Consider the following 27,961-nt stretch of genomic DNA (forward strand, 5'->3'; position numbering starts at 1 on the left):
AGACAGAGAAACAAAGACAGGACAGAGAGACTTGGAGAAAGGTTCAGTACTAAAGAGATTCGGTATGGGTACAATAAAGGATATTAATAGAGAGAGGGAAAAATATGGCAAACATAATCCAAAGGATAAGATGGCCGATTCAAGAAATGCCTTCACGGTTTTAACGTTGAATGTAAATGGATTAAACTCCCCAATTAAAAGATATAGATTCGCAGAATGGATCAAAAAAAATGAACCATCAATATGTTGCATACAAGAGACTCATCTTAGACACAGGGACACAAAGAAACTGAAAGTGAAAGGATGGAAAAAAATATTTCATGCAAGCTACAGCCAAAAGAAAGCAGGTGTAGCAATATTAATCTCAGATAAAATAGACTTCAAATGCAGGGATGTTTTGAGAGACAAAGAAGGCCACTACATACTAATAAAAGGGGCAATTCAGCAAGAAGAAATAACAATCGTAAATGTCTATGCACCCAATCAAGGTGCCACAAAATACATGAGAGAAACTTTGGCAAAACTAAAGGAAGCGATTGATGTTTCCACAATAATTGTGGGAGACTTCAACACATCACTCTCTCCTATAGATAGATCAACCAGACAGAAGACCAATAAGGAAATTGAAAACCTAAACAATCTGATAAATGAATTAGATTTAACAGACATCTACAGGACATTACATCCCAAATCAACAGGATACACATACTTTTCTAGTGCTCACGGAACTTTCTCCAGAATAGATCATATGCTGGGACATAAAACAAGCCTCAATAAATTTAAAAAGATTGAAATTATTCAAAGCACATTCTCTGACCACAATGGAATACAATTAGAAGTCAATAACCATCAGAGACTTAGAAAATTCACAAATACCTGGAGGTTAAACAACACACTCCTAAACAATCAGTGGGTTAAAGAAGAAATAGCAAGAGAAATTGCTAAATATATAGAAACGAATGAAAATGAGAACACAACATACCAAAACCTATGGGATGCAGCAAAAGCAGTGCTAAGGGGGAAATTTATAGCACTAAACGCATATATTAAAAAGGAAGAAAGAGCCAAAATCAAAGAACTAATGGATCAACTGAAGAAGCTAGAAAATGAACAGCAAACCAATCCTAAACCAAGTACAAGAAAAGAAATAACAAGGATTAAAGCAGAAATAAATGACATAGAGAACAAAAAAACAATAGAAAGGATAAATATCACCAAAAGTTGGTTCTTTGAGAAGATCAACAAGATTGACAAGCCCCTAGCTAGACTGACAAAATCAAAAAGAGAGAAGACCCATATAAACAAAATAATGAATGAAAAAGGTGACATAACTGCAGATCCTGAAGAAATTAAAAAAATTATAAGAGGATATTATGAACAACTGTATGGCAACAAACTGGATAATGTAGAAGAAATGGACAATTTCCTGGAAACATATGAACAACCTAGACTGACCAGAGAAGAAATAGAAGACCTCAACCAACCCATCACAAGCAAAGAGATCCAATCAGTCATCAAAAATCTTCCCACAAATAAATGCCCAGGGCCAGATGGCTTCACAGGGGAATTCTACCAAACTTTCCAGAAAGAACTGACACCAATCTTACTCAAACTCTTTCAAAACATTGAAAAAAATGGAACACTACCTAATTCATTTTATGAAGCTAACATCAATCTAATACCAAAACCAGGCAAAGATGCTACAAAAAAGGAAAACTACCGGCCAATCTCCCTAATGAATATAGATGCAAAAATCCTCAACAAAATACTTGCAAATCGAATCCAAAGACACATTAAAAAAATCATACACCATGACCAAGTGGGGTTCATTCCAGGCATGCAAGGATGGTTCAACATAAGAAAAACAATCAATGTATTACAACACATTAAAAACTCGAAAGGGAAAAATCAATTGATCATCTCAATAGATGCTGAAAAAGCATTTGACAAAATCCAACATCCGTTTTTGATAAAAACACTTCAAAAGGTAGGAATTGAAGGAAACTTCCTCAACATGATAAAGAGCATATATGAAAAACCCACAGCCAGCATAGTACTCAATGGTGAGAGACTGAAAGCCTTCCCTCTAAGATCAGGAACAAGACAAGGATGCCCACTGTCACCACTGTTATTCAACATTGTGCTGGAAGTGCTAGCCAGGGCAATCCGGCAAGACAAAGAAATAAAAGGCATCCAAATTGGAAAAGAAGAAGTAAAACTGTCATTGTTTGCAGATGATATGATCTTATATCTAGAAAACCCTGAGAAATCAACGATACACCTACTAGAGCTAATAAACAAATTTAGCAAAGTAGCGGGATACAAGATTAATGCACATAAGTCAGTAATGTTTCTATATGCTAGAAATGAACAAACTGAAGAGACACTCAAGAAAAAGATACCATTTTCAATAGCAACTAAAAAATCAAGTACCTAGGAATAAACTTAACCAAAGATGTAAAAGACCTATACAAAGAAAACTACATAACTCTACTAAAAGAAATAGAAGGGGACCTTAAAAGATGGAAAAATATTCCATGTTCATGGATAGGAAGGCTAAATGTCATTAAGATGTCAATTCTACCCAAACTCATCTACAGATTCAATGCAATCCCAATCAAAATTCCAACAACCTACTTTGCAGACTTGGAAAAGCTAGTTATCAAATTTATTTGGAAAGGGAAGATGCCTCGAATTGCTAAAGACACTTTAAAAAAGAAAAACGAAGTGGGAGGACTTACACTCCCTGACTTTGAAGCTTATTATAAAGCCACAGTTGCCAAAACAGCATGGTACTGGCACAAAGATAGACATATAGATCAATGGAATCGAATTGAGAATTCAGAGATAGACCCTCAGATCTATGGCCGACTGATCTTTGATAAGGCCCCCAAAGTCACCGAACTGAGCCATAATGGTCTTTTCAACAAATGGGGCTGGGAGAGTTGGATATCCATATCCAAAAGAATGAAAGAGGACCCCTACCTCACCCCCTACACAAAAATTAACTCAAAATGGACCAAAGATCTCAATATAAAAGAAAGTACCATTAAACTCCTAGAAGATAATGTAGGAAAACATCTTCAAGACCTTGTATTAGGAGGCCACTTCCTAGACTTTACACCCAAAGCACAAGCAACAAAAGAGAAAATAGATAAATGGGAACTCCTCAAGCTTAGAAGTTTCTGCACCTCAAAGGAATTTCTCAAAAAGGTAAAGAGGCAGCCAACTCAATGGGAAAAAATTTTTGGAAACCATGTATCTGACAAAAGACTGATATCTTGCATATACAAAGAAATCCTACAACTCAATGACAATAGTACAGACAGCCCAATTATAAAATGGGCAAAAGATATGAAAAGACAGTTCTCTGAAGAGGAAATACAAATGGCCAAGAAACACATGAAAAAATGTTCAGCTTCACTAGCTATTAGAGAGATGCAAATTAAGACCACAATGAGATACCATCTAACACCGGTTAGAATGGCTGCCATTAAACAAACAGGAAACTACAAATGCTGGAGGGGATGTGGAGAAATTGGAACTCTTATCCATTGTTGGTGGGACTGTATAATGGTTCAGCCACTCTGGAAGTCAGTCTGGCAGTTCCTTAGAAAACTAGAGATAGAGCTACCATTCGATCCAGCGATTGCACTTCTCGGGATATACCCGGAAGATCGGAAAGCAGTGACACGAACAGATATCTGCACGCCAATGTTCATAGCAGCATTATTCACAATTGCCAAGAGATGGAAACAACCCAAATGTCCATCAACAGATGAGTGGATAAATAAAATGTGGTATATACACACGATGGAATACTACGCGGCAGTAAGAAGGAACGATCTGGTGAAACATATGACAACATGGATGAACCTTGAAGACATAATGCTGAGCGAAATAAGCCAGGCACAAAAGAGAAATATTATATGCTACCACTAATGTGAACTTTGAAAAATGTAAAACAAATGGTTTATAATGTAGAATGTAGGGGATCTAGCAGTAGAGAGCAATTAAGGAAGGGGGAACAATAATCCAAGAAGAACAGATAAGCTATTTAACGTTCTGGGGATGCCCAGAAATGACTATGGTCTGTTAATTTCTGATGGATGTAGTAGGAACAAGTTCACTGAAATGTTGCTATAGTATGTAACTTTCTTGGGGTAAAGTAGGAACATGTTGGAAGTTAAGCAGTTATCTTAGGTTAGTTGTCTTTTTCTTACTCCCTTGCTATGGTCTCTTTGAAATGTTCTTTTATTGTATGTTTGTTTTCTTTTTAACTTTTTTTTTCATACAGTTGATTTGAAAAAAGAAGGGAAAGTTAAAAAAAAAAAAAAAAAGAAAAAAGACAAACAAGTAAAAAAAAAAAAAAAAAAAACAAAAACAAAAACAAAACGATGTAGTGCCCCCTTGAGGAGCCTGTGGAGAATGCAGGGGTATTCGCCTACCCCACCTCCATGGTTGCTAACATGACCACAGACATAGGGGACTGGTGGTTTGATGGGTTGAGCCCTCTACCATAAGTTTCACCCTTGGGAAGACGGTTGCTGCAAAGGAGAGGCTAGGCCTCCCTGTATTTGTGCCTAAGAGTCTCCTCCTGAATGCCTCTTTGTTGCTCAGATGTGGCCCTCTCTCTCTGGCTAAGCCAACTTGAAAGGTGAAATCACTGCCCTCCCCCCTACGTGGGATCAGACACCCAGGGAAGTGAATCTCCCTGGCAACGTGGAATATGACTCCCGGGGAGGAATGTAGACCCGGCATCGTGGGATGGAGAACATCTTCTTGACCAAAAGGGGGATGTGAAAGGAAATGAAATAAGCTTCAGTGGCAGAGAGATTCCAAAACGAGCCGAGAGATCACTCTGGTGGGCACTCTTACGCACACTTTAGACAACCTTTTTTAGGTTCTAAAGAATTGGGGTAGCTGGTGGTGGATGCCTGAAACTGTTAAACTACAACCCAGAACCCATGAATCTCGAAGACAGTTGTATAAAAATGTAGCTTATGAGGGGTGACAGTGGGATTGGGAATGCCATAAGGACCAAACTCCACTTTGTCTAGTTTATGGATCGATGTGTAGAAAAGTAGGGGAAGCAAACAAACAGACAAAGGTACCTAGTGTTCTTTTTTACTTCAATTGCTCTTTTTCACTCTAATTATTATTCTTGTTATTTTTGTGTGTGTGCTAATGAAGGTGTCAGGGATTGATTTAGGTGATGAATGTACAACTATGTAATGGTACTGTAAACAATCGAAAGTACAATTTGTTTTGTATGACTGCGTGGTATGTGAATATATCTCAATAAAATGATGATTAAAAAAAAAAAAAAAAAAAAAAAAAAAAAAAAAAAACACTATGAGATCTCCCTGCATCTTGACCCCACTGCATCAGGAACTAAGGAGAATTATGGCCTTCTAAGAAGAAAGTTAGAACAAATGCAAAAGAAAGATGTCTGATCCTTTGTCCTTTTTCTTTTTTTAAATCGTGTATATGTATGCATGAGGCATATCATTAATATTATATGGTTGCGTTTAACCGTTTACAAGTCTTACACCTATTGTTTATTTTATTTTTTTTAATGAAAACAAAAACATGCAAAAAGATGATAGCACCAGCAATATACTCTTGAATGCTCCATCTGGTTTTTGCATTGAAATTGTATTTTTTCAGACAGCTCAAATGTAAATTCTAAAACTCTAAGAATGAAGTCTTTTTTAATTAAAAAGAAAAAGAGAAAAAATCAACGTGAGCAACTTTTATTAAAAATAAATCTGCATTTAGGATGTCACCATTGTTGCATATAGACCAGCACTTCTGAACCTCTGTTGTGACCAGGAAATGACAAACTGACTCTGTCAATTTATATAAACATCAAATGTGCCTGTATATTTGAATTTTTATTTAACAACAGGAAGGAGTAAATTAAGATTTTGTGTGTGTGTTTTTTTTTAAACAATATTCTAGGAACTTCATTTGTAGGAAATATTTATTTGTATTTTTATGTTTTGACCAGGGCAAAAATAATTGAATGACAAATGGAAATTTTAGTATTTAGTATGTCCCTGTACTTTTTTCCCCTTAGGAAGGAATTGACCCCTGCAATATTTTTTTGGGATTCTCCAACTTCACGCAGTTTCAGTTCATGGAAAATTACGTAGTTTTCTACATAAACTGTTGCTATCAAGCCATGCTCTAGGCAAAAGCAGGCAGCCTGAAGTCTTTGTTTTTGTTACATCCAAAATTAAGAGGGCTACACACCTGTGTAAGTTGCTTTTTAATGTTTTTAACTGTAAAACAATTTCCCACTTCTGCTTAATGGAACTAAGAAATTACTGGCTAATTCAAGAAGTAAATTTTCTCTCAAAAGGAACCACATTTGGGAAATTTGTAGTATTTTTAAGAATTGGGTTAATTTTCCTGTTTATTTGGACAGTGATGGTCATATTTGTTTTGTTCTGTTCTTCTATATATGTTGTTGACCAAATGGTTTATGCAATCTCTGTAATTTCTTATGTAGTAAAATTACTACACTAAACCCGTACAAAAATGTCATATAGCCTTAATGGATTATTTTCAAGTTAGTGAACTTTGTGTCCTCCAAGTGAACCATTCATCTTTTCTATTATGTGGCTTTAATTTGGTTTTAAAGACTATTTAATACAATTGCACTATGAGGTTATGCAAGTTCAGAGAAAGGGGTGAATACATGCATATTAAGTAAGATGAATTTAGATTCTCTACACTCACTTTTGGGGGGGAAATCTGTTTAGATTATAAATCAGTAATTCTAATTTATGGTGGTTGAGATACTTCAGAAAGGAAACTGCTGTGTCTCAAACATTTCTTAAATGTTCCCGAAATAACTGTGACAATTTATAGAGCTCTCATATGGTCAGAGGCGGTCTTCTTCTTATTTATGTTCCTGAAGTGCTTAGCTTGGCAGAAACATAGAGACACCAAATGCTTTGTTGATTTTTTTAAAACAAATTCTTTCTTTAAAACTGTATTTGTCTTTTGAGAGTAAAGAAAAAATGACATTTCCTATAAAAGGCAATTCAGGATTCGCTTTTTTTATTGATATTAAAACTCTACTGTGAAATCAAGATGAGCAAATCTGGGGTCCCTGCCTACAGAACTAATTCCCTTAACTTTCATTGCTTCACCTCCTAGGATTTCCATTGCAACTGTTTTCTTTCCTGGGGAAACAGTCATAAATGTGATTGATAGTTCAGGAAGTCTTTTGTCTTGCAGATTTTGGAAGTACACCGTGCTGGCTTTCTTTTCTTCCTGCTCCTTTTTTCATTTTAAGGCAGTCACCCTCTTTATTTCTTGAATTTCCTTCTCAATAAGACTGAAGGAGGCGGCTGTCTCCCAGCTCCCCTCTTCTTTGATGTCTTTTTAAAATTTTAATGTTTTAACTGCTAATCGCAATTTGGGGTGGGGGAAATCAAAACAAACATGGGCAAGTTATGTATCTGGGAAATCTGGAAGTCCTTGTCATCATCCTTGGCTTCCTTGACAGTGAACATCATGAAGCCCTAGCAGCGGTTTTCATTTGTTTGCTTTAATGTATATTACTGATACAGACCTATTTTCTTTCCTGTTGTTTACTTATACAGATTTTTTAAAAATCAAGTTGCAGGATTACATTTTTTTTCTTTCAAATTCCATTCTTTCAGACACAGCCTACCATACATTGACAGGACTCTTTTGGGATCCTAATTTTATCATATTTTATAAGCATGTTCTTTACATTCTATTGCAAATTACTGATTTAAAATGTCAAACAATACAGAAGACAGAGTCCAGTCCACAGTGTTGGATATCTATGTCCATATTCCTATCCATCCAGCTTGGACCTTTAGGGCTGAAATCCCAGACTGGCATCTTGGATCTTTCACTGTTACATCATGGGCAAGTTATTTAGCATTTTAAGCCTCAGTTTCTCATCTGTAAAATGGGGTTAATAAGACCTTCCTCATAGTAACGAGGTAGGAAAGCTCTTGGTCCATTAGACCCTCAATAAATGATAACTTAGATTTTTGGAGGAGAGTATGTGTTTTTGGAGCAGACAGACATGGCCTTAAATTAATTCATTCCCTCATTCATTCAACAATTATTAAGTGCCTACTATGTGCCAGATAATTTTCTGGGCACTGGGAAATCAGTGTTAAGTTGACATGCACATGGTCCCTTGCCCTCACAGAAGCTGTTAGTTGAATGAGGTATAATAATTACCAAATAATCATATAATTCATAACTGTGAGGAGAGAGGCTTGATCTCTTTTCTGTGAGGAAAGAGTTCCCTGAGAAAGTGACTTCCGAACAGAGATTTACTAAGCAGAGAAGAAGACCACTCGAGGACAGACCTCAACCAGAGGAGATTTTGCCCCTCAAGGGAAATTTGGCAATGTCTAGAGACATTTTTATCACAACTGAGGGAGAGGGGTTGCTACTGGCATCTAGTAAGGAGAGACCAGGTGTGATGGTTAGGTTCATGTGTCAACTTGGCCAGGTGATAGTGCCCAGGGGTCTGTTCAAGCAAGCACTGCCCTAACCATTACTGCAAGGACATTTGTGGCTGGTTAATAAACTAGAAGGCTGATTTACTAAATCATCAGTCAGTTGATTACATTGGACCACTTCCATCATGGAAGGGGCAGAGATTTGTTCTAACTGGAATAGTCACATACTCCAGATATGGGTTTGCACTCCCTAAACGCAACACTTCTGGCAAAACAACCATCCATGGACTTACGGAATGCCTTATCCACTGTCATGGTATTCCACACAGCATTGCTTCTGATCAAGGAACCCACTTCACAGCAAATGAAGTGTAGGAATGGGCACATGCTCATGGAATTCTCTGGTCTTACCATGTTCCCCATCATCCAGAGGCAGCTGGGTTGATAAAACGGTGGAATGGCCTGTTGAAGACTCAATTACGGTGCCAACTAGGTGGCAATACCTTGCAGGGGTGGGGCAGTGTTCTCCAGGAGGCTGTGTATGCGCAAATCATTGTCCACTCTATGGTGCTGTTTCTCCTATAGCCAAGGTTCACGGGTCCAGGAATCGAGGGGTTGAAATAGGAGTGACACCACTCACTATCATTCCTAGTGATCCACTAGGAAAATTTTTGCTTCCTGTCCCTGTGGGCTTACGCTCTGCTGGTCTACAAGTCTTAGTTCCAAAAGGACGAATGCTCCACCAGGAGACACAACAATAATTCCATTGAACTGGAAGTTAAGACTGCCACCTGGCCACTTTGGGCTTCTCGTGCCTCTGAATCAACAGGCAAGGAAGAGGATTACTGTACTGGCTGGGGTGATTGATGCTGACTATCAAGGGGAAATAGCACTGCAACTACACAATGGAGGTAAAGAAGAGTTTTCCTGGAATACAGGAGATCCCCTAGGGCATTTCTTAGTACTACCATGCCCTGTGATTAAAGTCAATGGAAAACTGCAACACCCCAATCCAGGCAGGACTACCAATGGCCCAGAAACTTTGGGAATGAAGGTTTGGGTCACACCACCAGGCAAAGAACCATGGCCAGCTGAACTGCTTGCTGAGGGTAAAGGGAACATGGAATGGGTAGTGGAAGAAGTTAGTGATAAACATGAACTACAACCACATGACTGGTTACAAAAATGAGGACTGTGATAGCATGAATATTTCCTTCTTGTTTTGTTATGAGTATGTTTGTATTTGTACATAAAGCAAATATATTTGTTTTCTTCTCTATCTTATCCCCTTATCATATTATAGTTGTGTTGTTCATTTCTTAGTATTTAAGTTATAGGATATCAAGTTAAGGGTATGTGTTACCCAAGGACTTGCACCCTATTCTGGAGAGATTCAGCGCATCTCTGGTTGTACACAGGACAGCTATGTATTGTTAGGAGAAACATATATCTGTTATTGTGTTCTATTTAGAGATAAAGTATGGTTTAATGTGATGTGTATAACTGCCAAGTTGACAAGGGGTGGACTGTGATGTTTAGGTTCATTTGTCAGCTTGGCCAGGTGATGGTGCACGGTGTCTGTTCAAGCAAGCACTGGCCTAGCAGCTATTGCAAGGACATTTGTGACTGATAATAAACCAGAAGGCTGGTTTATTAAATCATTAGTTGATTACATCTGTGTCTCATTGTACTAACAAAGGGCGTGCCTTCTGCAATGAGAGAATTCAATCAGCTAGATTTAATCCAATCAGTTGAAGACTTTTAAGGGAGAAGAGAGAGAACTTTCACTTCTTCTTCAGCCAGCCAGCCTCTCCTGGGGAGTTAATCTAAGACCTTCATCGGAATTGCCAGCTCACTGCCTGCCCTATGGAATTTGGACTCATGCGTGCATCCTGCCCTATGGAATTTGGACTCATGTATCACCACAGTTGTGTGAGACACTTCTATAAAATATCATATTTAGGATATCTCCTGTTGATTCTGTTTCCCTAGAGAACCTTGACTAATACACCAGGGATGCTGCTTAACATCCTACAATGCACAGCCTCCACAACAAAGAACTATCCAGCTCAATGTGTCAGTAGGGCCAAGGTTGGGAAAGCCTAGAGTTGGCAGAAGAAGTGGAAAACCAAAGGCTAGGTGTTGAGGAAGCTGAGGTACCTGGCAAGCAAAGTCCAAGGAGGGGGCAAGGAGGAGGGCACTTGATGGGGCTGGCCAAGGTGACTAGAGCCAGATCCTGCCAGTGTTTGCAGACCAAATGGTCTTCATCTCAGTGCATGGAAGCAGGGGAGTGACACGATCAGATCTGTGTTTCAAAAAACACTTTGGTTGCCTGGTGGGGAAGGAATTGGAGGGAAGCAAATAGGGCATGACAAGAGCAAAGAGGAGGCCATTCCAGGTGTCCAGGGTAGAGATGATGATGGCTTGGTGTAGCCAAGTGGCAGTGGGGGTAGAAATGTATGGACTGACCTGAGAAATGTTTAGGAGTCAACTTGAGGATGGACAGGAGGTGAGTTGATGAGGGCATGATGAGAGCTAAGTATTATCATACAGTTAAACACAGATAGATAGAAGCCACTGTGAGGGGGAGGCTGAATATAAACTAGAGAGAGCTTCAGGTACTTGTGAAGAAAGGAAGGAATGGGATCCAAAAGCAGTTGTAGTTTGGCCCTAGAAGAGGGGAAATAAGCTTACATTTGTAAGCTTACATGGTTGGCCAAATCCCAGTTGCAAAATGATTAGTCATATTAAAAGAATTTCACCCTTTCTGAGCCTTAGTTTCTTCATATTAAAAAATGCAAGTAATACCTAATTTGCAAAGTTGTTGCAAAGATTAAAGTTAATGTAATAAAATGTCTACAGCTACAGTGTCTAATATGGTAGCCACTAGCCACATGTGACTATCAAGCAATTGAAATATGGCTAGTCCAATTGAGATGGGCTGTCAAATACACACTGGGTTTTGAAGACCTGGAATGAAAACCTAATGTAACATATATCTCAATCATTTTTAAATTGATACATGTTGAAGTGATAATATTTTAGATATACTGAGTTATATAAAATATATTAGTAAAACTAATTTCACCTATTTATTTTTGCTTTTTAATGTGGCTACTAAATTTCAGATTACACATGTGGCTTCCATTTGTGGCTCACCTTGTATTTCTATTGGATAGTGCCAGCCTAGAGCATGGTACGAGCTGAGCATGTGGTACCTACCCAGAAAATTCATTTGTTAAAAAAAAAGTATTGCATCTAATTAATTAAAAAGCATGTATTGGACACCTACAAGATTCGTATCTCTTATCTTTGTCCCTAAGGATTTCACAAGTGGACTATTCAGATGCCCTTCTGAAAACTGGATACAGCACGCCCATCAAGATTACATGATTACCAAATAATCATAACCGTTGAGGGAATATTCTTCTCTATAGAATAATTATAGCTAATAAATATTGAAAGAATGACAATTAGAAAGTCACACACACACCCCAAATGAACTAATTGATTCAGGCAAAGATCAACAAAGAAAGTTTGATGGGGAATTTGACACTGGAGGGCCAGGTTGTTACAAACTGAACGCACTGGCCAATTTTATCATTAATAAGAGTAGGGCACCCAGATATTATGTGTATCTCATTATGTTGCTCTCTGAAGTATATAGAACCACCTAAGGAGTATCATTGCAAAAAATAACAGTTTGATCTGAATCTAAAACAAAATTTACCTTCTTTGGTTCCTAATTTTAAATTAAAGTCTTCAAAATGGTATTTTTTAGACAATTGATAAATAAATGTTAAATTTGTTATGATAATGACTATGTAATCATATTATTTTAGATAGAAATACATACTGTCTGTAGAGGTGAAATGATATGATGTCTGGTGTTTGCAACAACAACAAAAGGAAAGAAAGAGGGAAGGTAAAGGTAAAAGAGAAAGGAGAGGTGGGAACAAAGAAAAAAGAGGAAGGAATAAAGGAGGAAGGTAGAATTTCATGATTTTCCAACCCTGATAAAGTTTGATCATCCTTTCTAGAATCTTATCTAGGATCACTGTCAATGTCACTGGTCTTTTATAGAATCTACCACCTTCTAAAAAAATCATTGTGCTGGTTTGTATATATTATGTCCCCCAGAAAAAGCCATATTCTTTAATGCAATCTTGTGAAGGCAGATGTATTAGTGTTGATTAGTGGGAATCTTTGGATTAGGCTGTTTCCATGGAAACACCCAACTGTGAGTGACACCTTTGATTAGGGCGTTACCTCTTGAGTAAATGTTTCCATAGAAATGTGTTCCCGCCCATTCAGGAGGGGTCTTGATTAGTTCACTGGAATCCTATAAAAAGAGCTCACAGGTAGAGGGACCTCAGGGCAACTGAGAGTGACATTTTGAAAAGCAGCTGCAGCTAAGAGAGGACAAATGCCCCAAGAACAACACTTTGGAGAACACCATTTTGAAATGCAACCTGGGAGCAAGCTGATGCCAGCCGCGTACCTTCCCAGCTAACAGAGGTTTTCCGGAGGCCAATGGCCATCCTTTGGTGAAGGTACTCTGTTGTTGATGCCTTACCTTGGACACTTTATGGTCTTAAGGCTGTAACTTTGTAACCAAATAAAACCCCCTTATAAAAGCCAATCCATTTCAGGTATTTTGCATAACAGCTGCACTAGCAAACGAGAACAATCATAGTGATATTTGTAATTCTTCAATTTTCCAGCATCTCTCCATCTCTGCAAGTTTCCCTAAATTTTGTGCACAGTACGTGGTCATAGTTTGCAAGTTCTCTGAAAAAATAGAAGGTAATTCACTCCAGTGAAGAGACTTCTTTTTTCCCAGTTTCAGTCAGGTGACAATTTTTCTTAACAGAATGCAGAAGTAAAATAAGTTTGAAATTGTTTCTTTCTCATTACTATGAAAATTATAAGAGCTAACAAATATCACAGGTTTGTCAAGACATTTCTCTCCTTCCATGCTCAAAATTCTGACTGATGAATTTGTTTTCTCCTGGAGGTAATGAAGCACAGAATCAAGTTGAAATTTTGATCTATTTCTTAGGAACAGACATACTGGTTTCTCTGACTCTGCTTCCTCCTTTGTGCCTCACACTTACGGTGAAAGATTCTCATCCGGCACCTGGGGGAAATGGAGAGACCTACTGAGACATCAAATTTATTGAGAAGTCAGCAGTACTGTACAGAGAAGAGGGGAAATTGGAATGTGCTCACCATACTGGCCCAAACAGAGGGATCCCAAGAGAAGGGTAACTTTGATTTTCAGTAAAGTGAGACACTTAATATTACTTCCAATATTCATTAACACCAGCTATGATTCTTTAATATCACAGTCCCATTTAAAAATTCCACAGAACCTTGTCTCAAATGATTTCCCCCACGTCTGAAATTCTTCCAAGAAGATATTCATTTGGGCTATGGCCTTTAAGATTATATTCCCCACAAAATGCAAATCGAAAATTTCTTGTTTAAAGTAGAAGGTGCGAGGTCCCTGTGTGGAAGGGTCAGGTTGGGATGGAGACCAGGCAAGACAGCCAAGCAAGTGCTATCAAATGCTGAGGCTCTTGTTCTTCTTTCATGTTCCAATCCCTTTTCTTTAAACTTACGGAAATGATAGTTTATCTTAACACTGGCTATTTTTGAGTAATAAGAAGTGGGGAGGAGAGGGATTTCTCACCTCCTACTTTGTAAATCTCTGCATTATTTGAAATCATTTTTCTTTTTAAATAAAGCAACCACATGTATGACATGACAGAGAAAGCTGAATTCAAGAGCACTCTTCTTGGGAGAGCCATGTTTTAGTTTTCCCAGCACTAAGACAAATACCATGGGTTGGCTTAAATGATGGGAATTTACTGGCTCACAGTTTTGAGGCTAGGAGTCTTCCGAACTCAAGGCTGCGCTTTCTCTCAGAAGACTGTCGCGTTGCGGGGCTTGTTGTTGGCACTCCTTGTTCCTTGGCTTTTCTGTCATGTGGCAATGCACATGGCAGTATTTTTTCCTTTCTCTTCCAGGTTCCTTTGATTTCCAGCTTCTGGCTGTTCCCCACGGCTTTTTGCTCCCATGTCCAATTCCCTTTGCTTATAAGGACTTCAGCCATATTGTTTTAAGGCCCACCCTCATTCAGTTTGGACACACCTTAACTAATAATTTCTTCAAACATCCTATTTACAAATGGGTTCACATCCTCAAGAATGGATTAAGATTAGGAATATGTTTTTCTGGGGTACATGACTCCATGCATGTATTTGTAATAAAGCTGTGGTAAGTTGCTTTGATGAGAAGAGAGCATAGGAACACTCAAGTAAAAGATGGCTGCTAAATTGCTTTGCACTATAGAAGAGGAAGGGGCTGGAGAGACTGGGGACTCCAGAGCAATGTTAAGAAAAAAAAAACTTGGGAGTGTTTTTCAGATTGTTGGCTGACTGTGGGTATACCTGTTTTCTAAGTCGGAATAGTTCATCTAGTACTGTTACATTGTTTATCAAATCTTGAGTGTCTTCTATTTCTAATCATTTTATTGTTAAATATGTCACATTTTTCAAGGACCAGTAAAGCTTTTCTGCTTTCCACTTGTATTGTGTTTGAGAAAGTGTTTTTCCCTCTAGGTTCAAGTTGCACTTTTTGCATCTTTTAAAATCGTTTTGTGTTAGCAGTTAAATTTCAATAGCAATAATTCGGGTGGATAGATTTGAGATTTGTCTTGAGGAATAGCAAAACTGCTAATTTTTAAGCTTTTTGATAAAGCATATGGATAATAGTTTTTACAGTACTGGTCTAAGAAACTGCAGATATTAGCAAATGAGATGATAGAGTGGAAAAAATGTGGGACCAGGGGCTGTGAGATCCATCCTAAGGCCAACTTCACTAATAAGTAATTTTTTTTCAAGTCCCATCAATTCAAGTAGATACAAACAATTCCAACCTTGCCAACAGTTCACTGGAACCTGGGACAGGTTACTTAATGACTCCATGCCTCAGTGGCTTCTAATAAAAATAATGTATTGTTAGTATTATTAATTATTTTAATAGAGAGTATTAATTTATCTTCCATAAAAAGAGAGGGTTGGACTAAATCAGTGGTCTTCAAACATTTTAGATGTTTACCCTTTTTCTCATCAAACTAAATCTTATACAGAAATCTACAGAAAAAAATGATAAAAGTGAGCCACTTTGGTTGATTATATAAATCCTCAAAAACATCTGTTGTGAAATGGAAGAATGCTTGAAATTCCAACACCCTTGTGGAAATAACATATTTTAAAGGTTGTCTAGTTTTGACATGACCTGATCAAGTAAAAAGAACCAAGGCTAAAAAGGTAAAAATCTGCTCTGCCATTCATCAGGTTGAGATGACACAAATTAAGGCAGATGCAAAGTTAACAGGAAACGGTACTTCTCCCAAGTACACACTGAAGTAGTACAGTGTCAAATGACCCCCTTCTTTGGGTGAATACTGCTTTCTTACTCACTGAGAAACCTTGTTCTGTAAAAGCACTGAGTATCAGAAACAATGCTGTTTGAAATAATCAGCAAAGGAAACATCCCAGTCTTACCTGGAAGACCCAAATTACTTTGACACAAAGAAGCAGCCTCAACTTCCAACCCAGGTGCAAAGCATCGAGAGGTTTCTGGATGCAACATTCCACATCTATCTTCACTTCGTCATCTACTAGGACAAGGACCCTGTAGCCACTTCACAGTTCAGACCTGATGCTGACCCCTTTGCCCCTCCGCACACAGCCCTGCTATACTTTGACCCTTCTCCAAAATCTTGTAATAGATTTATCTTTATTTTTGTTTGCTGTGGCCTCCCAGGGTTTCTCCTCTTCATTGCCAGGAGTGGATAAATCTGATATTCCCAACAGGGTTTTGTACCTGGTGGTCTTTAGCTGATTGGTCACATGCTAACATGTGATATTGGTCAGGTCATTTAACCTCTTTACCTTATCTATCAAGTTAAGGAAATTCTCTACCTTGCCTGTACTATACAATGCAGGAGTAAAAATCAAAGGTGATCCCAGCTCAAGATGGTAGAGTGAGACACTTCAGGATTCCATCCCTCCACAGAAGCTTTGAATAACCAGCAAGAACTGACAGGAATATGTTTCTGAAAGCTCCAGAAAATAAAGGACTGCAGTAATAAGGCTAGCATCAAATCATTAAAAAAAAAAAAAAAAAAAAAAAAAAGCCACTTAAAAGCAGTAGGATCTCCTGGTGTCCTGGCGGGCTCTTCTTCTACTCCTCAGCAGCTTGCTTGGAGCCAGTCCATGCTCCCAGTGCAGATCCCTGGTCCCAGTTCCAGAGGGAGCAGAGAAACCCTTGTGCACATACTGGGAGCATCAGTCTGACCCAAAATCTGTCTAGTGGTGGCCCAAAGGGACTCACCATCCCAGGACTTGTCCTGTGTGTAGAAGACGGCTCACCAAGCTCTCCTTCAGAACACTCTAGGAGAGGAGTCAAGTGGCTGCCTGGGGCAAGGGACTGCTGGCTCTGGGGCATACAGTGCAGTGCCCAGACCATCAGGGGACATTTAAAAGGGGGTCGGGGAATGCTCAGGGTCTCATGAGCATGCCCAAGAGAAGACATATGCACAAAAAGGATCCAGGAAGTCCCTGTGCTTTGACCTGGAGCTATTTTCTGAACTCATTGGGTGGACAAGCCTTGAAGGAGAGCACTCCCACAAGTCGATCTGCAATGACTGGGAAAGTTTTCCCTCCCTCCCTCTCTCTCTCTCTTTCTCTCTCTCTCTCTCTCTTTCTCTTTCTCTTTCTCTTTCTCTCTCTTCCCCCTACTGGCATTCAAGGAAACCTCTGTCATAACACTAGATGGATAAAAGCCTAACGAGACAAGACCAGAAGCCGAACTCGGGTTCTGACAAGATGGCCGGGCTGCCCCGCAGGATTATCAAGGAAACCCAGCGTTTGCTGGCAGAACCCGTTCCTGGTATTAAAGCAGAACCAGATGAAAGCAACACCCGTTATTTTCATGTGGTCATTGCTGGCCTCCAGGATTCCCCCTTTGAGGGAGGGACTTTTAAACTTGAACTATTCCTTCCAGAAGAATACCCAATGGCAGCCCCTAAAGTACGTTTCATGACCAAAATATATCACCCTAATGTAGACAAGTTGGGAAGGATATGTTTAGATATTTTGAAAGATAAGTGGTCCCCAGCACTGCAGATCCGCACAGTTCTGCTATCGATCCAGGCTTTGTTAAGTGCTCCCAATCCAGATGATCCGTTAGCAAGTGATGTAGCAGAGCAGTGGAAGACCAACGAAGCCCAAGCCATAGAAACAGCTAGAGCATGGACTAGGCTATATGCCATGAATAATATTTAAATCGATCTGATCATCAAGTGTGCACTACTTCTCCTGTTCTGCCAAGACTTCTTCCTTTTTTGTTTGCATTTAATGGACACAGTCTTAGAAACATTACAGAATAAAAGCCCAGACATCTTCAGTCCTTTGGTGATTAAATGCACATTAGCAAATCTATGTCTTGTCCTGATTCACTGTTGTAAAGCATGAGCAGAGGTTAGAAGTATCATCTGGATTGTTGAGAAACGTTTAAAAGCAGTGGCCCCTCTCCTGCTTTTATTCATTTTCCCCATCATGGTTTAAGTATAAAGCACTGTGAATGAAGGTAGTTGTCAGGGTTAGCTGCAGGGGTGTGGGTGTTTTTCTTTATTTTATTTTTATTTTTGAGGAGGGAGGTAGTTTAATTTTAATTTTATGAGCTTCTCCCCCCACCTTTTATGGTGATCTAATTAAATTCATTGGTTAAAAGCAGCTAACCAGTTCTTTAGAATATACCCTCTAGCCAAGTCTAACTTTATTTAGACGCTGTAGATGGACAAGCTTGATTGTTTGAATGAAAATGGGAACATTAAACAAACATCACAGCCCTCACTAATAACATTGTGACTTTGCTGTCAAGTGTAGAATCCTCCCTTCAAAAAAGAAGCTTGTGACCATTTTGTATGGCTTGTCTGGAAACTTCTGTAAATCTTATGTTTTAGTAAAATATTTTTTGTTATTCTAAAAAAAAAAAAAAAAAAAAAAAAGCCTAAGGAACAGATATCTCAGAGTCTAAATTCCAAGGATAATACACTAAAATATCAAAATGTCCAGGTTTCAATAAAACACTACAAAACACACAAAGAAAAAGGAAGTGATGACCCAGATGAAGGAGAAAATTAAAGCATTAGAAAACATCAATGAGTAAGATCAGGCCTGGGACATACCAGACAAAGACATTTTTAAAATGGCCTTAAATACGCTCAAAGAGCTAAAGGAAAGCATGGATAAAGAACTAAAGGAAACCAGGAAAATGATAGATGAACACAGAATATCAATAGAAAGATGGAAACTATGAAAAGGAACCAAACAGAATTGAAGACCACAGTAACAGAAATAAAAAAATTTCCCTTGAGGGGTTCAACAACAGATTGGAGCTGGCAGAAAAAATAATCAGTGAACTTGAAGATAAGACAATTGAAATGAACTTGAAGATAAGACAACTGAAATTATCCAGTCCCACATCAAGGCATATTATAATCAAATTAACAAATGCCAAAGATAAAGAGAGAATTCTGAAAGGTACAAGAGAGAAGCAACATGATGTGTACAAGGAAGCCCCCAATAAGAGCAAGTGCCAATTTTTCATTGGAAATCATGGAGGCAAGGAGGCAGTGGGAGGACATATTAAAAGTACTGAAAGCAAAACTGCCATCCAAGAATTCCGTAACTGGCAAAACTGTTTTTTCAAAAATTAGGGAGAGTTAAGACACTCCAGAGAAACAAAAACTAAGGGAGTGCATCACCAGTAGACCAACCTTACAAGAGTTGTTAAAGAAACTTCTGCAGGTTGAAAGGAAAGGACAATAGACTATAGATTGAAGCAGCAAGAAGAAATAAATATCTCAGAGTTACAACAGAGGTAAATATAAATGCCAGCACTGTTGTATTTTTGGTTTGTTACTCTGCTTGTTACTTCCTACAGGGTCTAAAAGGCAAACGTATAAATGTATAACAATTTTGACAGTTATGGAATTCTTGGATGGCAGTTTTGCTTTAGGAGTACAGGAATATAGTTTGTATATACAATTGAAGTTAAGTTGGTGTATCAAAACAAACAAGATTGTTATAGATTTAGGATGTTAAATTTAAGCCCCATGGTAACTACAAAGAAAACATCAGAGAGTGTGCAAGCTCACAGGGACAGAAATTAGAGTACAGCTTGCCATACTACAAGGGCAATGTGGAGTAAATGCAAAATGGGTGTAGGGTTTCTGTCTGGGGAGATGGGAAAAGTCTAGTAATGGAAGGTGGTGAGGGTACCACAACACAGTGAATGTTATAAATTCCACTGAATGGTGTGCTTGGAGCTTGAGATGGGAAAGTTTATGTAGACTATATGTTCAATGTTAAATTTCTTGAACTTGTTAACTGCACTTAAGGTGGATACATAAGTGAATATCCTTGTTCATAGGAAATGTACATGGCAGTATTGTGTTCAAGAAGACTGATGTATACAACCTACCCTCAAGTGTTCAGAAATGGATTAACAGACAGATGGATGGATAGATAGATGGGGAGACTGATAGAATGATATTATCAATATTAAAATTGGTGGATCTGGGTATCTGGAGGGATTGCTATGTTGGAGTTCTCTGTATGGGGTTTGTATTATTTTTGTAACTGCTCTGTAACTTTGAAAGTATTTCAAAATAAAAGTTTAAAATAAAAAATAAGATAAAGGAGAAAAATCAGATGTGATCATGTATATGAAAGCTCTACAGAATCACAAGTATGGGATTATTTATGGAATTAATCCTTTTTACAAAGAAGTTCAAATACAAAAGAATCAGTTCTGAATATATACATTTCAGTGTATATTATCTAACTTTTCTGCTTTAACCAAATATCAAAGAGCAAGGCTTTTAGGTTTAGCTGGATAGAGGTTCAAATTTTGTCACTCTTGGTTACTGCAGAGTGCTTTTGAGTGTTATTTAGCCTCTTTGAACAGGTTCTTAAGTAAAATGGGAATAATAATATCTGCTTCATACTATTATTCCAGGATAAAGTGAGAAAAGAGTCACATTATGTCTGGCTCATAAAAGGTGCTTATTAAAGTGTTTGTTTCCTACATTTACAGCTCAAGGAATCAGGTCACATTTAATTTTGTAATGTCTGCATTTCTAGGCACCAGCTTAGCATTATTTCCTTTAAAAACTTACTATTTGAACAGCAGGATCCAATAATTTAATTCATGTTAAAAGAAAAAAGGCAACAATGTTACAGGATTAGGGGAAGGTTTATACAGGGCTATGAACCTTTGCAATGAAATTAGCTACCAGTGATTTACTCCATCATGGTGGAAGACATATTTGGTCTTCTTTTGGGAGTTCTTTCAGTTATTCTCCTATGAGTGATTAGGAATTTATTCACCAAAACTAATGAAATAATTTCACAGAGTACTTTCCTCCCATCTTTATTTGCTTGTTATCCCTAAAATTACAGAAGATGGGCAAGAATAGTATAAACTGTCTTAACTGCTAGTGCTTGGAGAAGTTTATCTGCTTTTTAGAAATATACTGCAAATCTTTTGTGGAGAAAAGTTCAATGCCTTATTTTTTAAAAGTTGACAGCAACTCACATACCTTTAAAACATTAATTCCAGAAACACCAGGATTGAATTTAATGTGAGTAAACTTAGCTTCATTAAATTGTTTTTTTTCCACTTAATTTCTTTACCATGGAAATTGTTTAGCAGTTAAGAACCATTGTACTCAGTAAAATAACTTGACAGAGTGAAAGGAAAGGTAGAAAATCCTGCTGCTTTCAAATTTAACAAAAAAATGTTCAGAGCCAGGTTTGGAAATGGAAGTAAGGAATCTATTTGCATAATATATATATTTTTATATTTTTTGCATACAAATCATTCTAAGTTAGCCTAATTAATGGATCCTGTGTTGTAATTTTAAGCCTTTAAGTTTATATTGATTTACACAGGGAAAAAGATCAAAAAGTAAACTTCAGTTAAGTAAACATTATTAACACCTACTTTGTGTAGCATGTGTGAGGTGCTGGGAACACAAAGGATAAAGTCCTGCCCTCAAGAAACCTCAGTCCAGGAGGGAGACGGTCATGTAAATAACAAAGGCAGGGGTGGGAGACAGTCTAAAAATTTGCATTTGTACCAAGCTCCCAGGTGAAGCTGACATTGCTGAACTGCAATCACATTTTTCTTTTTAGTTGCAGTAACCTATATATAACAGAATTTGCCTTTTTAATCTTTGAGTGTACAATTCAGTGGCATTTATTACATTTACAGTGCTGTACCATCATCACCATCTGTGCCAGTTTGGATATATTACGTCCACCAGAAAAAGCCATGATCTTTTAATCCAATCTTATGGGATATTGGGATTAAGTCGTTTCCATGGAGATGTGATCCACCCAAATGTGAGTGACACCTTTGGTTAGGGTGTGACCTCTGATTGGATGTTTCCATGGAGGTTTGGCCCCACCCATTCAGCGTGGGCCTTGATTAGTTCACTGGAGTCTTATAAAGGGGCTCACAAACAGAAGGACTTCAGAGGAGCTGCAGCTGAGAGACATTTTGAAGACAGCCATTGAAAGCTGACATTTTGGAGAACACTATTTTGAAATGCAACCTGGGAGCAAGCAGATGCCAGACACGTACCTTCCCAGCTAACAGAGGTTTTCCAGACGCCAATGGCCTTTCTCCAGTGAAGGTACCCTATTGCTGATGCCTTACCTTGGACACTTTATGGCCTTAACACTGTAACTGTGTAACCAAATAAACCCCCTTTGTAAATGCCAATCAATTCCTGATATTTTGCAAAAAGGCAGCATTGGCAAACCAGAACACCATCTGTTACCAAAACTTTTTCATCCTCCAAACAGAAACATGAACCCATTAAGGAAAACTCCCCAGAGTCCCTCCCATCCCTATAACCTCTAATCTACTTTCTATCCCTATGAATTTTCTTTCTCTATGAATTTCATAGAACTGGAACCATACCATATTTATCCTTTTCTGTATGACTCATTTCACTTAGCATAATGTTTTCAGGTTCACCAATGTCATAGTATGTATCAGAACTTCATTCTTCTTTATGGCTGAATAAGATTCCGTTGAATGTAACTACCGCATTCTTTTCTTCCATTCCTCTGTTGATGGGCATTTGGGTTATTTCCACCATTTGGCTATTGTGAAAGATGCTGCTATGACCACTGGCGTGCAAATATCTGTTTGAGTCCCTGTTTTCAATTCATTTGCATATATATATAGAGAGAGAGAGAGAGTCCACACTCTGAAAGCCACTACTTTATGCCAACTATGATTATTCTTTGACAGTTAAACTGAAGACTTCACAGAGATTTATCTGTGTTGGATTAGGCTTTCCTGCCTTACCCAGCAGTAAGAGCAAATTAACACTCCCTTTGTCACAGGTCACAGTCTTATTTTTCAGAGTAATTATTTATTCCTATATTTGACTCACTTTTCCTTTGCTGATGTGATCTTCCACCCTTAAAAATAATGGAATAATTCTTCTCTTGGGAAAAAAATTAAGATGATTACTGCTACTCTAAAAATATTAATATGTTAAATATACTCTAGACATAGTCAACGTAATCATGAAAACTGTCTAAAACAAGAAAGAACTCTATGAAAACTAATGGCTTATGAATGTGATCTTCTTGATTTCTTTTGGAATTATATATCTCGTCATAATATAACCTCACAAGCATTGTAGGAAACGTCTGAACAAAAGTCAGACTGTAGTAAGATTTCAACCAGTCCACATACATGAGAAAGTAGAGGGGGCAGAAAAAGGTCAAGGAGGAGTATTACTAGTGGGATAACTACTTACACATTTGTGCCTCTCGGGGGACGGAAGTGGCCCTCTTTCCATTTCTTTGCCATTCCTTGTCACCCAGGCCTCCAAAGTAGCATTGCTTAAATTCAGAATGACCAAAGTCTCTAGAGAAAAATTCTCTTGCAGCTCCTTTTCTTCACCCCTCTCATTTCTGGTCAGATTTAGCATAAAGTCGGTGTGATTATCTGAGTGGCATCAGCTAAGAGTGTGTAAGCCCAGGTGTGATGCCTTGCTGATGTGTGTTGTCAATGGGATGTGTCCCCAGGTATGTCCAAGCTGGGCTCATTTCTAAATGTGTGTGCGTCTAATTCTCATGTGGTGTGTCACCAGGTTTGTCTGTGCCCAACATGGACTGAACGCTCGCCATAAGTGCCCACGTGTGTCGAATTGGAATGTACGTGTCTATGGCTGGTGCGGGTCTCCCCAGATGGGCCGAGTTGTTGCGTGTTTGTTTTCTGGTGTGTGTTCCGTCAGCTCCCGATGTGGGGCGTCCCCAGGTGCGCGGCGTCCGCAGGTGTGCCGCGTCGGCGGCTTCTGCGCGCACGTCAGTCTTGGCGCGTATCCAGGTGTGCGCGTCGGACCCAGCCGCAGTGTACCCGGATTGTGGAAGCAGAGGGCGAGGAGCCGTGGAGGGCCAACACCTCTCCCGCCTGCAGGTGGCGCCGCCCGCGGCGGCCTCCCGCGGCGCCTCGCGCAGCGGCGCCCGCCTCGGCCCCGGCCATTTCCGCTCGGTGCCGCGGGCCCGCGTTCCCCGACGGTGGCGCGCTCTGCGGGTTTCAGCGCGCCGAGCGGAGGGCGGGAGCGCCGGGAACCTAGCCGAGGTGAGCCCCAGGGGGTGGGGGGTGGAGAGCGAACCCAAGGGCGGAGAGGGCGCCGGAGTCGCCTGCAGGGGCCGCTCGGGTCCCACTCTTGCTCCTGCCGTCCGCGCGTTGTGGCCTCGGAGCACCCCGGAGCACGCGACCCGCTCGTTCCGTCCTGGGCCCGAGTCCCGGGCCAGCGCAGCCCGCAGGACCCGGGCGTCCCGGAGCGGGGTGACGGAGGAGGGGAAGTGAGCGAGGGCCGGGAGAGAAAGGCCCGGGGAAAGCCTGGGCTGGACGGAGAGAAGCTGCTAGCCTGAGGAACTAACTGGAAGGGAGGGAACTTTGAATGTAAAACACTCCCACAAAATTGCTCAAGGCAGGGTGAAGTGGATGCAACTGCCAAAATGGATGAGTGGAGGAAAAACTTAGGAATTGGCTTCAAGTATAGACACTTCTTGTTCTTAATAAAGAAAAACTAGTGATTATGAAAACGGTAGTTTAAAAGGGTCTCTAAATTGAATGACATTTTGCAGAAATTGTTTTTTAATTTTAGTGATTTCTTTTTTTGAGACCAAAGCTGCAAAAGAAATCTAAAAACCTCTTCTGTCATTTATGAATTTATAATCTTAGGTTTCTTTGGAGCCATTAGTAAAACATCCTAATTTTTTTCAGAAATTTCCCTTATTACCTTCATGACTAAATACAGTTGTAATTTCCATTGTGCCCTGTTGGCAAAAAGGAACATCACAATCTCACTCTGAACCTAAAGTAAGTGCATGATTTTTTGAACCCAGTTTCTTGACTTTAGGTTTGGTAATTTTTAATAGTGAAATGATAAGAAAATGCACTAGACTTATAGCATTTCTTTTTAAAGCAGGCTGTTCCTTTTGCTAAATGTCCCAGGGAGAAATCATGAATTAAAAACTAATGGATGTCTCTAAATCAATTGGATTGACCTACATAAAGTGTAGATTTTAAAGACACACACATTCTATGTCCGTTTTCTTATATCTGAAGACCGTTTTACCTGTTCCTATTCAATTTATTGAAATGCTAATATGGGGAGCTCCTGTTGTTTGCCCTCATTTTCCCAAAATACCTTGTTTTCCTGGGAACAACTCCCAGGAGAAGCAGGATGTTCCTGAATAAGCAGATTACTGCACCCTGGCACAAAGTATTTGCATTCTAAAAGCTGAATTTGCAGGATTAAATCAGTTTCTAATTTTTACGGAAACATTTTAGGCTAGTTGACCTTGCTAAACAGGACCTTGTCTGTTGGTAGTAGTCCTGGAGAGAGTGGTTACTAGTGATGGCCTTGGAGGCTGACAGTCCCTCTGTGAGCTTCAGTTCCCTCATCTGTACAGTTGGGCATATAGAGCATTTACCTATGGGGTTGACATAAGGATTAAATGCATGCATTTGGCACTTAGTAAGCACTCAGTGTTAGCAAACACACTCGTTTACTATTATTTTTACTTTACCGTAAAAGAAAAGCGGCTTCTGAAAGGCTTGTTCTTCCTCGTGGCGTGGCGCATTGACCCCCTCCCTGCTTCTATTAATGAATGGACCCTTGTTTGTGAACATTTATTTGTAAGGTACTGTTGCAGAATTAGCTTTCTGTTGGTAACAAGACCTCTCTCTGAATGTCTGATACAGGGTTACACTTAAAGTTACCAATCACCTGATGAAAAGAAAAGGTTTCCTGGAAACCAGAACCAGGGGAGAATTCTAAGGGGAGGCAAAGTAGGGTTTTGACAGCACAGTGTCGATGAGGCCACCCCATATGCATACAGCAGCGTGTGAGGAAGAAGCACCCTCACTGGGAGCTGTCGCAGGCCCCAGCAGCATGGAGCGGAGTGGGTAGCAGTAAGTGGACTAGATCAGGAACAGAGACCTGTTCTGTTTAAGCCGTAATATTTGTTTTTAAATTATCTGCTCATTTTTCTCTTTATTTATTTTAGCTAGTAAGAGCCCTTGAAATTCCCAATCTGTGTTAGCTCATCAAAGTGAAGCCATTGGAAGGATTGCATCTGCAGTTAGTCGGCATTTAAAGGAATTAGGGCACCTCCATAGGGTGGCATGGTGATGCCATACAGCGGGGTTTGAAGATGGAGACGTCCCGAGGAAACGGGAAAATAAGATGACAAAATCAAGTGATCTTAGCAGTCCTCTCTAGAACATCTTCTGTTGAGGGTTAAACCTTAGATATAAGAGGTTTTGTTACGAGAACTGGACACAATAAAACCTTGGTTAATCATGAGCATCCAGCATCATAACTGGAATTCATTCTTTAGTTGAAAGTCTCTCTATTGTCAGTAAACTGCTCAGGGTGAGACTGCCTTGCTAAGGATGCAAGGAGCCCACCCCCCACCCCACCCCCATCTCAGAGCTGGATGGGCAGAGCTTACCTGGGGTAAGGTGTTATCGTGCTCCTCTAATGGATTCACTGAAAAGACCCCGTTGTTAGAAGTTCAGAGTTTTATGTGTTGTTATGAGATAACAGACATGGTAAATAGCGACAGTGTAAAGAAGAACGACATAATGGGCTGTGTGCTATTGGAGCGCAGAGAGATGAATTCCCACTGGAGGATTTAGGGAAGTTTGCATTTGGGCTGGACCTTGAGTGGAGAGTACAGTTTCTATAGGCAGAGGAGGGGAAAGGGGGTGTTCCTGCTGGCAGGACAGCATGAGCAAAGATATGAAGCTTAATATGCAGATTAGAAAATTGTGAGCAACTGGCGCATTAGGCTGGACGCCACATGGGGAGGGGTGGGGGAGTGTGTGCTGGGAAAGTCAGACTCTATGGCAATAAACTCAACTGCTTGATTGAGATTTTGATTTTTTTCTTTTGTTTTTTATTATGAAAAATTTTAAGCAAACATAAAAGCAGGATAATGAACTTCCATATACCCATCAAGTAGGTTTAATGATTCTTGTTGGCCATATCTGCTTCATCTTTTTTTTTCCTTAAGCAGTTTAAATTAAATTCCAGACATGCAGTTTTACCCCAAAATAGTTCAGTATGCACATCCAGAAAAAAGGATATTTTCTGGCATAAACATTATGAAATTTTCTCTCCTAATTAAATTGACTAATTCCTAATGTTTTCTAAAACATTAATTAAATTTCCTTGATCGCTTCAAGGAAATTTCTGCCTGTGTGAATCAGAATCCAAACAAGGCCCACACATGGCATTCTGTTGAATGTCTGTGTTCTCTTAATCAAGAGCAGGGGTTTGACAAACTTTCTGTAAAGGGCCAGATACTTGTTCAGGTTTCGTAGGCCACGTGGTTCCTGTTGCAACTACTCAGCTCTGCCGTGGTGCAAAAGAAGCCACAGGCGATGTGCAAATGAGCGGGTGTGCCATGTTACTGTACAATTTTGTTTTAAAAATTTTTTGTCTTAAAATCTTACAGTGGTCTGAATTTGCCCGAGGGCCATAGTTTGCTGACCTGTGATCTGGAGGAGTGTGCTGTGGTTTTCTTTAATCTGATCACTGATGTCACTTGGTCAATTGCCTGTAGAATCCTGACATTCTGTTTATTTAGTTGCTTTTTGTGTAATATGGGTTAACTTGCTCCTCTATCTCCTATATTTTCCATAAAGTGGAAGTTAGATCTAAAAACTTCAATAGGTTCAAGTTCACAATTTTTGACAAGTATATTTCAGAAGTGGATTGAATTTTCTTAAATATAAATTTATCCAACTTTGAAAGACCTGGAAACTTCATCTTGGAGGCTCAATATTCCTAAAATAGGCTTTGCCTG

The 27,961-nt window shown here is 39.3% G+C and overlaps 3 protein-coding genes across 8 annotated transcripts in view; all 3 read left to right on the forward strand.

The window, feature by feature from the left end:
• The window catches only part of TMTC4 (transmembrane O-mannosyltransferase targeting cadherins 4), an 85,954-nt gene extending 77,431 nt beyond the window's left edge, over positions 1-8,523 (forward strand). For 3 of the 4 annotated variants that reach the window (XM_037799851.1, XM_037799852.1, XM_037799854.1), the window contains one exon: positions 5,361-5,928. In XM_037799851.1, the coding sequence (XP_037655779.1) occupies positions 5,361-5,456 (96 nt within the window). In that variant the 3' untranslated portion in view covers positions 5,457-5,928. Of the gene's footprint in view, positions 1-5,360; positions 5,929-6,082 lie in introns of those variants that run through there. The other variant, XM_037799853.1, reaches the window with a different exon arrangement.
• Positions 8,524-16,827: 8,304 nt separating this feature from the next.
• LOC119506742 (ubiquitin-conjugating enzyme E2 N-like) lies at positions 16,828-18,549 on the forward strand. Its single transcript, XM_037799864.1, has one exon. The coding sequence runs from the start codon at positions 17,312-17,314 to the stop codon at positions 17,822-17,824; it is 513 nt and encodes a 170-aa protein (XP_037655792.1). The 5' UTR covers positions 16,828-17,311; the 3' UTR covers positions 17,825-18,549.
• A 4,930-nt stretch (positions 18,550-23,479) lies between these two features.
• GGACT (gamma-glutamylamine cyclotransferase) overlaps positions 23,480-27,961 on the forward strand; it is a 123,638-nt gene continuing 119,156 nt past the window's right edge. Inside the window, exon 1 of one of the 3 annotated variants that reach the window (XM_037799863.1) lies at positions 23,480-24,215. In XM_037799863.1, the coding sequence (XP_037655791.1) occupies positions 23,787-24,215 (429 nt within the window). In that variant the 5' untranslated portion in view covers positions 23,480-23,786. The remainder of the gene's footprint in view (positions 24,216-27,961) is intronic. The other 2 variants (XM_037799862.1, XM_037799861.1) reach the window with 2 other exon arrangements.

This window comes from Choloepus didactylus, chromosome 12 (genome assembly GCF_015220235.1).
Source record: "Choloepus didactylus isolate mChoDid1 chromosome 12, mChoDid1.pri, whole genome shotgun sequence".
Lineage (NCBI taxonomy): Eukaryota > Metazoa > Chordata > Mammalia > Pilosa > Megalonychidae > Choloepus > Choloepus didactylus.

Coding starts and splice junctions, on each gene's coding strand:
- LOC119506742 (XM_037799864.1), top strand. CDS start 17,312: ATGGATAAAAGCCTAACGAGACAAGACCAGAAGCCGAACTCGGGTTCT.